The 13,925-nt window shown below is 57.0% G+C and overlaps 2 protein-coding genes across 2 annotated transcripts in view; one reads left to right on the plus strand and one right to left on the minus strand.

Moving 5' to 3' along the window:
• Positions 1-236: 236 nt before the first annotated feature.
• LOC117888574 (cytochrome P450 2F3-like) lies at positions 237-8,467 on the minus strand. Its single transcript, XM_034792109.1, has 9 exons — positions 8,224-8,467; positions 7,249-7,411; positions 5,887-6,036; positions 5,230-5,390; positions 4,340-4,516; positions 2,618-2,759; positions 2,111-2,298; positions 1,234-1,375; positions 237-488 (listed from the first exon to the last, which is right to left on the minus strand). The coding sequence occupies exons 1-9, from the start codon at positions 8,398-8,400 to the stop codon at positions 307-309; spliced, it is 1,482 nt and encodes a 493-aa protein (XP_034648000.1). The 5' UTR covers positions 8,401-8,467; the 3' UTR covers positions 237-306.
• A 186-nt stretch (positions 8,468-8,653) lies between these two features.
• LOC117888580 (cytochrome P450 2C42-like) overlaps positions 8,654-13,925 on the plus strand; it is an 11,634-nt gene continuing 6,362 nt past the window's right edge. The window contains exons 1-3 of the mRNA XM_034792115.1: positions 8,654-8,747; positions 10,599-10,822; positions 13,160-13,322. Coding sequence (XP_034648006.1) covers positions 10,643-10,822; positions 13,160-13,322 — 343 coding nt within the window. The 5' untranslated portion in view covers positions 8,654-8,747; positions 10,599-10,642. The remainder of the gene's footprint in view (positions 8,748-10,598; positions 10,823-13,159; positions 13,323-13,925) is intronic.

Consider the following 13,925-nt stretch of genomic DNA (forward strand, 5'->3'; position numbering starts at 1 on the left):
ACGAGCGGACAAATCTCACTCCTGGAGTCTAGCGCAGTTGGACTCGCTGGGCAGAGCTCATGGCGGGAAGCGGGGGGGGGGGGGGCTGGCATCAAAGCGGGATCCCCTAAGGGATGGTTTCAGAGTTGGGGGTGCAAGACCGCTCCTGTGGCCTTACTGAGCCTGGCTGAAGTTGGGCGTTATGGGGCTTTTCCCTGCACAGCCCTTCAGGAAAACCCACCGAGTGGGACGCGAGCTGGCGAAAGGTAGGTCCCTTTATTGGGGAGCGAAGGGGGGCAGCAGCCGGGGGGGGCTGGGAGGCAGGGCTCAGCGGGGAAGGAGGCAGAACTGGTAGGGCCGCGGGATGCTCCCCAGGCCGCTGGACTCGGGCGTGATGTCGATCTCGGCGGGCGCCACCAGGGTCCGGAGGGTGAAGTTCTGCAGGATGGCGGTGAGGAAGATGAACAGCTCCATGAGGGCCAAGCTCTCGCCCAAGCAGACCCGCTTCCCTGCAAGGGAGAGAGGCCGAGGTGCTGGGGAAACGGAGCCGGCCTGCCCGGCCTCTGCCCAGTCCCAGCTGCCCGCCTCCCCGCCGCTCAGCGACAGCTGCGAGCCCTGCCCCAGGGGAGCTGGCGGGGGGGTATCATCGGGGGTGCTGCAGGGTGGGGCCCTGCCAGCGTCGAGTTGCGGCGAGTCCCTGGGAGTTGCCAGGGCGACGCCGGCATCAGTTAGCGGGGGGGCAAGATCCCGCGTGGTGACAGGAGGCTGCTCCTCAGAACTATGGGAAAGGCACTGGTTTCTACTGGTGAACAGAGTCACAGGTGGAATTGGGGAAAGAACCCAGAAGTCCGGGCTCCCAGCCCCCCCCCCCCTAACCACCAGACCCCCCCCCCCCCCCCGAGCCGGGGAGAGAACCCAGGAGTCCGGGCGCCCAGCCCCCCCCTTCTCTAACCACTAGACCCCACTCCCCTCCCAGAGCTGGGGAGAGAACCCAGGAGTCCTGGCTCCCAGCCCCCCCCTGCTCTAACCACTAGACCCCACTCCCCTCCCAGAGCTGGGGAGAGAACCCAGGAGTCCTGGCTCCCAGCCCCCCACCCCTTGCTCTAACCACTAGACCCCACTCCCCTCCCTGAGCCGGGGAGAGAACCCAGGAGTCCGGGCTGGGGGCCGCACTCTGCCCACAGCAATGGGAAAGGCTCCTGCTCTACCGTGTCCTGGCGTCGCCCCCGCCCGGCTCTGCCCCAGCGGCGCTACCTGCCGAGAAGGCCATGAAGGCGTCGTTTCTCCGGAAGCGCCCGTTCTCGTCCAGGAAGTGGGAGGGGTCGAAGCAGGTGGGGTTCTTGAACTGGGTGGGGTCGGCCTGGGCCGTGCACAGCAGCGGGATGATGTTCAAGTCCTGCGGAGCCAGCAGGGGGTTCAGCCATGAGACCCAGACATCCCGATATTAGGGGCTTTGTCTTGTCGAGGCAACTATCTCCCCTCCCCCCACCTGACTTTTCACACTTGTGATCTCATCACTCTAGGTTGGGACGAGGCCTTGGAGACGGCCACGTGCCCTGTGGGGCTGGCTTCACCGTCCCAGGTCGGCTCGCTCCAGCACACGGCGCATCCTGCAGGCTGAACCCTGCCACCAAGCCTACTGCAGGTGGGGCAGTGAAAGGGGGCGTGGCCAGTGAAATGGGCGTGGTTGGGGTAGGGGGCGTGGCTAGCAAAGGGGGTGTGATTGGAGAAGGGGGAGTGACTAGTGAAAGGGGGTGTGATTGGAGAAGGGGGCGTGGCTAGTGAAAGGGGCGTGGTTGGAGAAGGGGGTATGGCTAATGAAAAGGGGGTGTGGGTGAAGAAGGGGGCGTGCCTACTGAAAAGGGCTGTTTGGGGCGTGGGACGTGGCTAGTTAAAAGGGGTGTGGTTGAAGAAGGGGTGTGATGAGTGAGGGAAGGGGTGTGGTTGGAGAAGGGGGCGTGGTTAGTGAAAAGGGGCGTGGTTGGAGAAGGGGCGTGGCTAGTGAAAGAGGTGTGATCGGGGGAAGGGATGGGGCTGGGTGCCCTCCCAGTTGGTGATTTCAGCCCGTGCAGCCATCCTTCCCCAGCGTAACTTAGAGCAGCCCCCGGGCTCCTGCGTGGGGCCCACCTACCTTGGGCAGCATGTAGCCGCGGAACTGAATGTCCCGGGTGACGGTGTGGGGCACGCCCATGGGGACGATGTCCGCGAAGCGCTGGATCTCGTGAATGACGGCGTCGGTGTAGGGCATCCGGCTCCGGTCCTCCATGCAGGGGCTGCGGTGGGGGCCGATCACCCGGTCGATCTCCTCGTGCAGCTTCTCTGGAGGAAAGGGGACAGGGTCAGGCCGGCGCAGGGGCGGCACCCGCCATAAAGCCCCCAGGGCCAGGAGCCTCACCGGTGTTGATCCACATCACTTCACTGCAGCCTGCAGAGACGTCAGCGGGGGAACCCGGCCTCCCCTGGACGCCAGCTCAGATCCGCCCCATTGACTCCCCCAGAGCTCGGGCTGGGGACATTTGACCAGCAACTCTCTTTGGGTGAGTTACGAACGTGAGCTCCTCCTGCCCCCGTCTGCCCCCCGCCTACGTTGGGATACTCCCGGCCTCTGGGAATTCTTCACCCCCTGTCCCGGGGCTACCTTCTATCTCAGGGTGTCGCAGTAAGATGCGGAGCCCGTATCTCAAGGTGGAGCTGACGGTCTCCGTCCCGGCGAAGAACAGGTTCACGATGGTTTTCGACATCGTCTCGTCGTTAAAGTGTGTGTTGGGGTTGTGCTTTTCCTGNTCGCCATGTTGGGCGTTAAAAGAACCTTGGAGGGGGAAAGTCGCAACATTTCGTTCGTTTTGGTTTGAAACAACTTTGTTTCAACTTGTCCTTTAATTTTAGGAAGGAAAAAACATGTAAAGTGTTTGACGGTCAAAATCCAAATGAAAGAAAAATGTTCCCGATTTTTCGATTTGGCAAGAAGTTTCAATTCTTTTCCTCGTGATTTCTGTCAAAATTGCCAAGAAACAGAAAAATCTGTTTCTCGCCCAGCTCTGTGTGATGCTCCTAAGCGAAGTGGGGCTGGTTGTGGGGCCTGGAGATCTGGGTTCTGGCGTGTGAGCGGCTTGGCAGGAGGAGCTCTCCCTCTGCATCCCAGCTGACCTGCTCAGCGGTGCTATTGATGGATCAGTTGTAAAATCGAGGGCCTCTTGACTAGAGATGGACAATTCCTCCCCCCACCCTCCCACCCTCGGCAAATAGTGCCTTTTCGGGGCACCAGAACTGTTTGCAAATTTAGGTTGAATCCAGCAAATAGTTTTGGCCAAAAACAATAAGATTTTTTTTTTTCCAGAAAAGGTTGAAACGTTCATTTCAGCTAGTTCAGAATGGCTCACTTCGATTTTCCATTTCAAAATGGAGTTTCATTGAAAAAAAAAAAGAAAAAACAAAAACACCTGAAAATGTCCTGACACTACATGAAAAAAATAGCAATAAAAATGGTTTGGGGTTGAATGAAACATTCAGTTTGACCCGAAACAAATTTTTTTTGTTTCAGCAAGAACAATCTTTAAAAAAATCCAGTTTTGGTTTGAACCAAACCAAATTTCTTGTCTTGGTTCGGGCCCTGAACCAACCGTCAGCTCTGCTCTTCATGGCTTGTGCTCCTGAAAGATCAACTGACGTTTTCTTGCAAGTATTTTGCGACCACAGCGACTTGTCAGATTCCAACTCAGACAATTCTGTGCAGCCTGCTGCCATCCCCAGGTGCATGGAGATTGTCTCTTTCCTCACCCGCCACCCCCAATCCCTTTTTAAATCTACCAGTTCTTTCAAATGAAGGGGGAAAGGGCCAGCAAACCCCAAAGAGTTTTTAATCCCCCCCTCCGCCCATCCAAAAAATAGTGTGGGAGCTTCATAACTCATGTCCCCCTGCGACTCCACTAAATTAGGAACGTAGAACTAGAAGGAACAATTAGGAACCTAAGTCCCCTGCTATGAAATTCACCCGCCTCTACTTCAAATCCAACCCACGTGAAATCATAGAATCATAGAAGATCAGGGTGGGAAGGGACCTCAGGCGGTATCTAGTCCCACCCCCTGCTCAAAGCAGGACCAATCCCCAGATAGATTTTTGCCCCTGGGGGAAAATGCATGCTGGCACCCTCTTTTGGCTGATCCAGCGAGAGGATAACAGCTTACTACTGCAGCCAAAGAATGGGATTGCCCCTGCGCTCAAGCAGTGGAATTCTGGGCTTTGGGGCCGGGTTCAAGGGGGGTGACCAGCAGGCGCTAGTTTTCCGTGAGCAGCACCCTTTTTGCTACTGTTCGGGCTGGGGCCAGCTCGGGGGCTCTCCTGCGGGCCAGGACGGGCTACCTGCTGGATTTTGATGAGGAAGCAGTCGATGAAATCCCGCGGGTTGTTGGGATCCAGGAGCTCTTTATGCATCTTCAGCTGCTCGCCGACGAAAGCGGCCAGCTTCAGGTAGTTCTTGTAGATTTGCCTGTGGGGCCCGGGGACGTGTCTCATGATCTTGGGGAACGTGAACAGCAACTGGAAAGAAGCCGGGGGGAGGGACAGAACTGTTAGTGGCTCTGTTCTCCCGGGACACAGCCAGGGACTGTGTTCCCCTCTAGGGACAGCAGCGGGGTGTAGATCTCAGACCGGCCCTCGGCTTGAGGACTCATGATCATGGCTGGTCTGGCCAAATCTTGATCAAGGGTTTCTGGGCAGAATGGGCTGGGGCAGAGTAGGGGTAGGGTGGTCGTGCGACCATGCTATGGGGCACGAATGAGACTGGAATCCTGTATGCAGCCTGGGCTCCGCTCTGCAAACAAGACGTTGAGAAATTGGAGAGGGGTTCAGAGGAAGACGACTCGCGGGCGGTCTGGAAAACCTGCCTCGCAGCAAGAGGAAGCGCCATGTGTATTTAGCTTCTCCAAGAAGCATGGTCCATACGTACCTCCGGGGGGGGAGATTTCGGACAGCCGAGGTCTCTAATCTAGCAACAAAGGCTGAGTGAGATCTAAAGGCTGGGGGCTGAAGGCAGAGAAATTCAGACAGGAAATAAAGAGCAAACATTTAATTGTGAGGGCGATTAGCCCTGGGGATGGGCTGGTGTCTCTGTCATGGCAACCCTGAAAGACACGAGCTAGCTCACCCATCAGATATGGGCTGGAGGCAGGAATTGTCGAGTGAGGTTCTCAGGGCTGTATGGTGGTCTAGGAGAGGAGGCCCCCCCAACCCCGTTCTGAATCCTCTCTCACCTGCCCCCAGGTGGAGCTCATGAGTTTCCAGTTGCTGTTGATCAAGTTGAGCAGGGTGAGGAACTTCTCGTCGGTGTATTCGAAACGCTCCCCGAAGACCAGGGTGCAGATGATGTTGGAGCCGGCGCAGCTCAGGAAGAAGGTGGGGTCAAAGGGTTTGCCTAGAGGGGAGAGCGAGGGCCTGCTGTTAATCCCAGGCCTTGTGGCCTCAGCTGTCTCCAGGGATCTCAAAGCACCGTAAATTAATTTAGCCGCACTTTTCCCTGGCAAGCAGGGGTTCTCACTGCCTGTCAGATGGGGGAAACTGAGGCACAGAGCGGGGCACTGACCCAGCCCAGGTCACAGAATCAGTGGAATGGAATCTGGCGTTCCCGACTCCCTGCTCGACCCAGTAGATGACAAGCTATACCCAGACACAGAACCCAGGAGTCCTAGGCACCTCCCCCTGCTCTAACCACTAGACCCCACGCCCCTCCCAAAGCCGGGATAGAACCCAGGCGACCTGGCTCCCCCCCCCACCAAAGAACCTAATTGGGTTTGTGCAGACTGGAGGCAGAGCCCCAGTGTTCGGATCAGGACGCAATGTTTGGATCCTGGATCTCTGGATATCCTGGTCACTGCCCCTCCCCCCCGGCTCATCCGTGAACGGAGCCGAACCTTCTGTTTTCCGGAACTCGGACACCAGGTACTGGGCCTCCTCCTTGATCCGCTCCTCCATGCTCCGCTTCCCCATGCCGAAGTTCTTGAAGGTGGTGATGGCAAATCGGCGCAGCTGTCGCCACCGCTCCCCGGTGCCGTAGACAATCCCTGTGCAAAGGAAATGCAGGGCTGATCATTGCAAAAGGAACACACAGTGGACAGCGTGATCCCAGCTCTCCATACACAACGATCGGGTCTCAGTGGGTGTTACCGCGCAAGACAGAGATCTTGGCGGCACTGTGGAGAGTTCTCTGAAAACATCCACTCCATGTGCAGCGGCATCAAAAAAGCAAACAGAATGCTGGGAAACATCAAGAAAGGGAGAGATAATAGGACAGAAAATATCAAGTTGCCTCTATATAAATCCATGGTATGTCCACAGCTCGAATACTGTGTGCAGATGTGGTCGTCCCATCTCCAAAAAGATCTATTGGAATTGGAAAAGGTTCAGAGAAGGGCAATAGAAATGCTTAGGGGTATGGAACGGCTGCCGTGTGAGGAGCAATTAATCAGACTGGACTGTTCAGTTTGGAAAAGAGACGACTAAGGGGGGATATGATAGAGGTCTATAAAATCATGACGGGTGTGGAGCAAGTGAATAGGGACGTGTTATTTACTCCTTCACTTGACAAGAACTGGGGGTGAAATAATTAATAATCATCAGGTTTAAAACAAACAAAAGGAAGGACTTCTGCACCCAACACGGACAACCGGTGGAACTCCTTGCCAGGGGATGTTGTGACATATACTGGGCTCAAAAAAAGAACTGGATCAGTTCCTGGAGGATAGATCCATCAACAGCTGTTAGCCAAGGTGGTCAGGGACACAACCCCATGCTCTGGGTGGCCCTAAACCTCTGACTGCCAGAGGCTGGGAGTGGACGCCAGGGGATGGGTCACTCGATAGCTGCCCTGTTCTGTTCATTCCCTCTGAAGCAGCTGGCACCGGCGGCTGTCAAAGACAGGATACTGGACTAGACGGAGCATTGGTCTGACCTAGCCTGGCCATTCTTATGCACCACGCACTAGACACCACTCCTTTCTGTGACCTGGGGAGAGAACCCAGGCATCCTGACTCCCAGCTCCAACTCACTGGACACCACTCCCCTTCCTGACCTGGGCAGAGAACCCAGGCGTCCTGACTCCCGGCCTCCCCCGCTCTAAGCACTAACGAGCGAGGTCTCTCCTAGGAAGGGGAAATGGACGGGAATCGACCGTGATCACTGCCCCGGGGTTTCACACCCGTCCGCGGTACGATTCCAGACCCTGCAATACAGGGGGCCAGGAGACTGAGTCCTGTGTGCGTCCGTCCGCGCCTCACCGTTCCCGTGACTCCACATCTGCACTGCCGGGAAGTCTCCCCTGCCGCTGAACTCCTCGGCCTTATCGATCAGGGCTTCCTTCAGCACCTTGTACCCAGAGAGCACCACGCAGGGCCGGGAGCCCAGGTGAAAGGTGTAGATCGGGCCGTAGGTTTCGCTGAGCTGGAAGGAATAAAGGAAGGCGGCTGTTAACCCCCAGCTGCAAGGGTCAGTGCTCAGGGCGCGCGGCTGGGAGTCAGGACACCTGGGTTCTTGCCTTAACTCTGCCACTTACGTGCTGTCCGACCTTCGACGAGTCCTTTCCCCCTTCTGCTTGTCCTCCTACCCTTTGTCTGATCCGACTGTGAACTCGCTGGGAGCAGGGCCTGCCTCTGATGCTGTTAGGGTGACCAGACGCCGGCAGCATTCAGCTTTTTTTTTTCTCTCCGCTGGCGGACCCCCTCCGCCATGTGTCCCGATATTTTCTTCCTCTCATCTGGTCACCCTAGATGCTGTATCTGTGCAGTACTTGGTTTAGCTGTGTGGCTGGGAGCCAGGACTCCTGGGTTCTCTCCCTTGCTCTGGGAGGGGAGGGGAGTGGGGGCTAGTGGTTAGAACAGGGGGGCTGGGAGCCAGGACTCCTGGGTTCTCTCCCCAGCTCTGGGAGGGGAGTGGGGTCTAGTGGGTAGAGCAGGGTGGGGGCATTCTCAGAGTCTAGGCTCCCGGGTTCTCCTGTGATACTAATAATAATTTGAGCCGCGTGACAAAGAGAATTCCGTTTTTGAGACAAATTTCCAAAGTGACAAACGGTTTTTGTTTCGCTGAACTCCACGAGCGTTCGGCCCCCAAATGCCTGTGAGGCTCTGGGCCTAGACGCCTGCCTGAGGTCGCGTCCGGCCGCCCACTCCTATGACTCTATGAAAAGCCACGTTTCTGACGGAAAACTTTCCTGCCCACTCGAACCATAATAACGAGCAAACCGAGGCACAACTCACCTTCCGCAGAGACTTTATCAGCTCCTTCACCTCCACCTGCAGCATGTTCCCCAGGAACGGGATGGGGGTGGGCCCGGGCGGCAGGTTGCTCCAGGTTTTCTTCTTCCGGGTCGAGAGGAGTAACAAGCACATGACGCATATTGCCAGGAGGATGCTGAGGGTCCCACTGAAATCCATCCTGGAGCCGGCCTTTCTGCTCTGCTGCTCTTCGCGTTAGACCCTGGGTGATGCTGGCAGAGCCTTGTCTATATAGCCCCCCCCCCAGGGGCCTTGCTGATAACGGCCCTCTTTGCATCACAGCTCTGGGTAAATAATTGCAAACGCTGCTGGATGGCGAAATTTGGAATTTTCCCCTGGGGCCCCTTGCGCCATCCACCTGGGACAGCTCCTCAGCGGGGGCTTGAACCCACAACCTCGCTCGCAAGCCTCCCTCACTGACCCGCCGTGTCCTCTCCGTGGTGGACTCGTTCGCCTCGGCCCCGGGCGAGGGAAGGGCTCAGCGTGGGCTGACGTGTGTTTATCTGGTGCGTGTCCACGGGCTGGGGCGTTATTCACCAATAAGGAATTCCGCCACATGAGCAGTTTATTCGCTATGGGAGGACCAACGACCACCAACTCCTTCAGTGCATCACTGGCTCGCTCTGTGCCTCAGTTTCCCCAGCTGTAAAATGGAGAGCATAGGCTCCCTCGTTTGGCTGTTCAGAATGAGGTTGGAGTCTGGCTGTAGCTAAACGGCGTCTTGAACTCGGTTGGAGTCCTTAGGTGCTATTGTAATTAAAAAAAACCAATAAAAGACAGGGTGAGGCGCGGTCTGGTGAAAGAAATAACAAGATCTTTACAGACAGGGAAGTGGGACACAGAGGGATTCAAGGCTGGGGCAGAGATGACAGCCAAACCTAAGCCAGTGTTAATCCCAAACCCGTCCGCTCTCACCGCAGCTGATGCGTTTATTTGCCTGGTGTCAGGAGTTCACTGATAAACCATTTCATAGGAAGGAGGAGGGTAATTCTACTGCCAGACACCACCCTATTCCCTTTCGTTAATGAGTAAACTTCCTCTTGCCCTCAAGTGGCTGGAGAGGACATGCAGTTATATTTTAAAAAAATGTTAAAAGGGGAAAAAGTGTTTTTTCTCCAATTTTTCTGACCTGTGAGTGAGCTGAAATACGTCCATTCTTTGCACAACTCTGCTTAGACCCAAAGTGGGGTTTGGTTTAGCGGGGGGACCAAACGTTTCAGAGCAAAAGGATTTTAGAAGCACACACGTCTGTCTTCCCTAAAGCTCTCCCTTCCCCAGACGGTAACCTGAGCAGGGCCACCCAGGGCATCGTGTGTTGCAGGCTGGGCCCCAAACTGGACCGGTCCCCACACTTGGCCCCTTTGACTTCCTGTTGACTCCCCACAGACTTCCCATTGACTTCACCAAGTTCTGCCTCAGCAATGTAACGACTGAGCAAAAACTGACTCCAGTCTGTAATATTGGGCTCATATTCAATTGTCTCCCAAACGCTGTGGGGGCTCAGGGTGGAGTTTGGGTTCCTGAGACCCCCCCATTGGTGAAGTCAATGGGAAGTCTGTGAGGAGTCAAAAGGATGTCAATGGGAAGTCAAGAAGAAGTCAAAAGGGCCAAGGGGAAATCAATGGGGCGTCAACAGGAAGTGAACGGGACATCAATGGGATGTCGACAGGAAGTCAATGTAGCCAATGGGAAGTCAATAAGAAGCCAACAAGAAGTCAATGGGGCATCAACAGGAAGTGAACGGGACATCCATGGGATGTTGACAGGAAGTCAATGTAGCCAATAGGAAGTCAATAAGGAGCCAACAGGAAGTCAATGGGGCCAATGGGGAGTCAATGGGGCGTCAACAGGAAGTGAACGGGACATCAATGGGATGTCGACAGGAAGTGAATCAGGAAGCCAATGGGAAGTCCACCTGGAAGTCAGTGAGACCTTGGGTGGGCTACGGGCCACAATATACCCCACAATGAGACCTCAGTCTTAGCTGGGTCCTCCAGGCACTACCGTAACGCATATAATAGCAATAGTGTAATTAATACGACTCTCACTCTTGAAGTGAGAATGCATCCGAAGAAGTGGGCTGTAGTCCACGAAAGCTTATGCTCTAATAAATTTGTTAGTCTCTAAGGTGCCACAAGTACTCCTGTTCTTCTTTTTGCGGATACAGACTAACACGGCTGCTACTCTGAAACCTCTCACTCTTGGGCAATGTTTCCCTTCTGAATCGCTGGCAGAGCCGGAGACGCCTGCTCCAGCCGAGGCAGGAATACAAAGGGATCCAGTGGGCGAAGCCGTAACCACAGTAGTCTGGGTGGGTGGCACTGCGGTTAATTATTACCTGTCCTGCCACCGAGCAGATCGGGCAGCTCACCCGGCCAGAGCGGCCGAACCCCGTTCCACCATGGAGCTGTCTGGAGTCCTCTCTCTGCTCCTGGGGGTCTGCGTCTCATGCCTCCTGTTGGTTGCCTCGTGGAGAAAGGTGCTGGCAAGGAGGAATCTCCCCCCGGGTCCCACACCGCTTCCCTTCGTCGGGAACATCCTGCAGCTGGACACCAAGGCGTTGGCCAAATCAATCCTTAAGGTGAGTGACCATTACACAGGGCCAGACGTCACTTGGGAGGGAACAGGGTCTAGTGGTTAGAGCCAGGGGCGCGGGGGGCTGGGAGTCAGGACGCCTGGGTTCTCACCGCACTTGTGAGAGGGGAATGGGGGCTGGTGGGTTAGAGCAGAGGGCCTGGGAGCCAGGACTCCTGGGTTCTATCTCTGGCTCTGGAAAGGGAGTGGGGTCTAGTGGTTAGAGCAGGGGGGCTTGGAGCCAGGACTCCTGGGTTCTTGCCCCAGCTCTGGGAGGGGAGTGGGGTCTGGTGGTTAGAGCAGGGGGGCTGGGAGCCAGGACTCCTGGGTTCTCGCCCCAGCTCTGGGAGGGGAGTGGGGTCTGGTGGTTAGAGCAGGGGCTGGGAGCCAGGACTCCTGGCTTCTATCTCTGGCTCTGGGCGGGGAGTGGGGGTCTAGAGGTTAGAGCCGAGAGTCAGAACTCCTGGGTTCCTCTCCTGGCTCTGGCAGGGTGGTGGGGTTTAGTGATCGTTCCAAGTCACTTTGCCCCTCTCTTCCTCAGTTTCCCCAGCTGTCAAACTGACCAAACCATCCCCTTCCCTGAGGTCTGCAGAGCACTGTAGTCCGTTGAAGGCGGGGTACCTCGCCACCTGGGTCTGGGGAGAGCCAGTCCACCTCACAAGCTCATAACGTCACATGCACTAATGACACACGTATATGGATAGAACAGTGACTTTCGGCCGGCCAGAGCCTTTCCCCCAATACCGCACCCGGCCTGCTTGAGATGCAAATCACAAGTGAGGAATAATGGGGGTTACGGGTGCTCCCCCCAGGTACAGGTCACACCGGGGTTCACGTGGGACCCAGCGCAGCTTGTTGGCTCCCTCTCGTTTGGGATTCTTTGCGGGGTGATTCCTTGGCTCAAGCGGTGGAAGTTTGGGTTTTCGGACCCCGAGGTTCCCCCTTCAGCCTCCCCAGGGGTGACCTAGTTGGGGGTTTTATCGCCTGATTGTGGACCTGACCCCCTCTCCCCCACGGCCATTCAGAGATTGTCTCTTACTACACTTCCATGGGGCCTGTGACCTCTGTGTTACCGTAATACACCTAATAGTGGTGACAATCCGTGCGAGGATCCGGCAGCTCTCCGTGCGACCCATCCAATTCTCCCCACCAGGCTCCTGGAGGAAAGGAGCCGAGGCGTTTCCAGCCGGGAATGAAGGTGAAGAATGGGCCAGCGTGGCTAACGCAGCACGAGGCGGACCGAACCCCTCCAATAAATGGCACGGGCCGGGCACTGGTTCGCGGCTGGCGCGGACACGCAGGGACCTGCCTTGGGCCCGGTAACGGCTGGAGGTTTGCTTTGCCTCTGGCAGTGCCGGGACTTCACCCCCAGAGAGAGGCAGGCCCTGCCGCCGGGCGCTCACAGGAAGGAGCCGTAGATTCCAAGGGACCCCATCTCGTCCGCCCCCGATATCCCAGGCCGGAGATCTGCCCCCGCAGAATCCCTAGGGCAGATCTTTTAGAACAGCTGCCAGGCTCGACGTAAAGGCACCAGGCCTGGAGAACACGCTGTGCCCGCTGGCAAAGGGTCCCCCTGGGTAATTGCTTTCACGCTGCAAAATGTACATCTTATTTCCAGTCTGAATTCCAGCTTCAGCTTCCAGCCTGCGGGTTGTGTCAGCCCTTCCTCGGCTCGCTCGTTGTTAACTATTTGCTCCCCATGTCGGTACCGAGAGACCGGCGTCTCCTGCTCTTTGCTAGGTTTTTGAATCCTCCGCTTATTCTCGCACCTCTTATCCGAGCCCCTCCAACTGATCAGCGTCTTTCTGGAATGGTGGGCACCGGAACGGGACACGGGATCCCGGCCGCGGTCGCACCGGGGCCAAACACAGAGGGGAAATCACCTCTCTGCTCCCACCGGAGAACCCCCCGTGGATGTGTCCCAGGATCGCATGAGCCCTTTTGGCCCCAGCGTCGCGCGGGGAGCTCACGTTCCGCTGATTTTCCGCCCAGATCTTTCCCCGAGTCCCTGCTCCCCAGGAGAGAGCTTCCCAGCCGGTCCGCACGGCCGATGATCTTGGTTCTTACATGTGAACGTTTACCCTGAGCTATGTTAAAATTCAGAGTGCGCCCAGCTCCCCAGGCAATCCGCATTATTCGCCCTGTGCTACAGACGGGGAAATGGAGGCCCAGGTAGGGGATGTGACTTGCCCAACATCACAGAGTCCAGGTCTAGCCGCAGAAGCGCCTGGCTCACACCCCAACCCAGCACGCCAAGTGCCGGTTTTGGAGAGCCGGCGGCTGGCACAGCTGCTGGGGGCCCCGCGGCAGCTCCCTCCCCCCACTTCCTCGCTGTCTGTTTCAGTTCCGAGATGTGTACGGCCCCGTGTTCACCCTGCAGCTGGGCTCGGAGCGGGCTGTGGTGCTGTGCGGCTACGCGGCGGTGAAGGAAGCCCTGGTTGACCACGGGAAGGAGTTCGGGGGAAGGGGGAACATGGCCACAGCCGCGAGGATCACCAAAGGGTTTGGTGAGGAAAATGTTCCTTCCCGGGAGAGCGTGCCCATACTAGGCTGGTGTGAATCGCACGGGACAGCTAAAGCTAGGGGCCAGGACTCCTGGGTTCTCTCCCCGGCTCTGGGAGGGGAGTGGGGGCTGGTGGGTTGGGGCGGGGGGGGGGGGGCCAGGACTCCTGGGTTCTCTCCCTGGCTCTGGGAGGGGAGTGGGGTCCAGTGGTTAGAGCAGGGGGGTGGGAGCCAGGACTCCTGGGTTCTATCCTTGGCTCTGGAGGGAAGTGGGGGCTAGTGGGTTAGAGCAGAGGGGCTGGGAGCCAGGATTCCTGGGTTCTGTTCCTGGCTCTGGGAGGGGAGTAGGGGCTAGTGGTTAGATGAGGGGGAGGGGGCTAGGAATCAGAGCATCTGGGCTCTATTTTCAGCTCTGTCATTGACTCCTTGTGTGACCTTGGACAGGTCACGCCGTGCCTCAGTTTCCCCAGTCTGTAAAACTGGGGTAACGTTAGTGGCCTCTTTCCCTGGGGAGATGCGACTCTTAGCTTTCATTTTATAAGGCTCTGCCGGTGCCCCTCACTCCCGACCCGCAGCCCCTGCCAGCCCAGCCCTGCCCCCCCAGCTCT

This window comes from Trachemys scripta, chromosome 16 (assembly GCF_013100865.1).
Source record: "Trachemys scripta elegans isolate TJP31775 chromosome 16, CAS_Tse_1.0, whole genome shotgun sequence".
NCBI lineage: Eukaryota > Metazoa > Chordata > Testudines > Emydidae > Trachemys > Trachemys scripta.

What these genes read in the sequence shown, in the direction of transcription:
- LOC117888574 (XM_034792109.1), bottom strand. Translation starts at nt 8,400, where the DNA reads ATGGATTTCAGTGGGACCCTCAGCATCCTCCTGGCAATATGCGTCATG. An exon ending in CGAGTTCCGGAAAACAGAAG is followed by an intron (nt 5,391 to 5,886) that starts GTTCGGCTCCGT and finishes TCTCCCCTCTAG; the next exon opens with GCAAACCCTTTGACCCCACC. An exon ending in GCGGCTACATGCTGCCCAAG is followed by an intron (nt 1,376 to 2,110) that starts GTAGGTGGGCCC and finishes CTGGCTCCGCAG; the next exon opens with GACTTGAACATCATCCCGCT.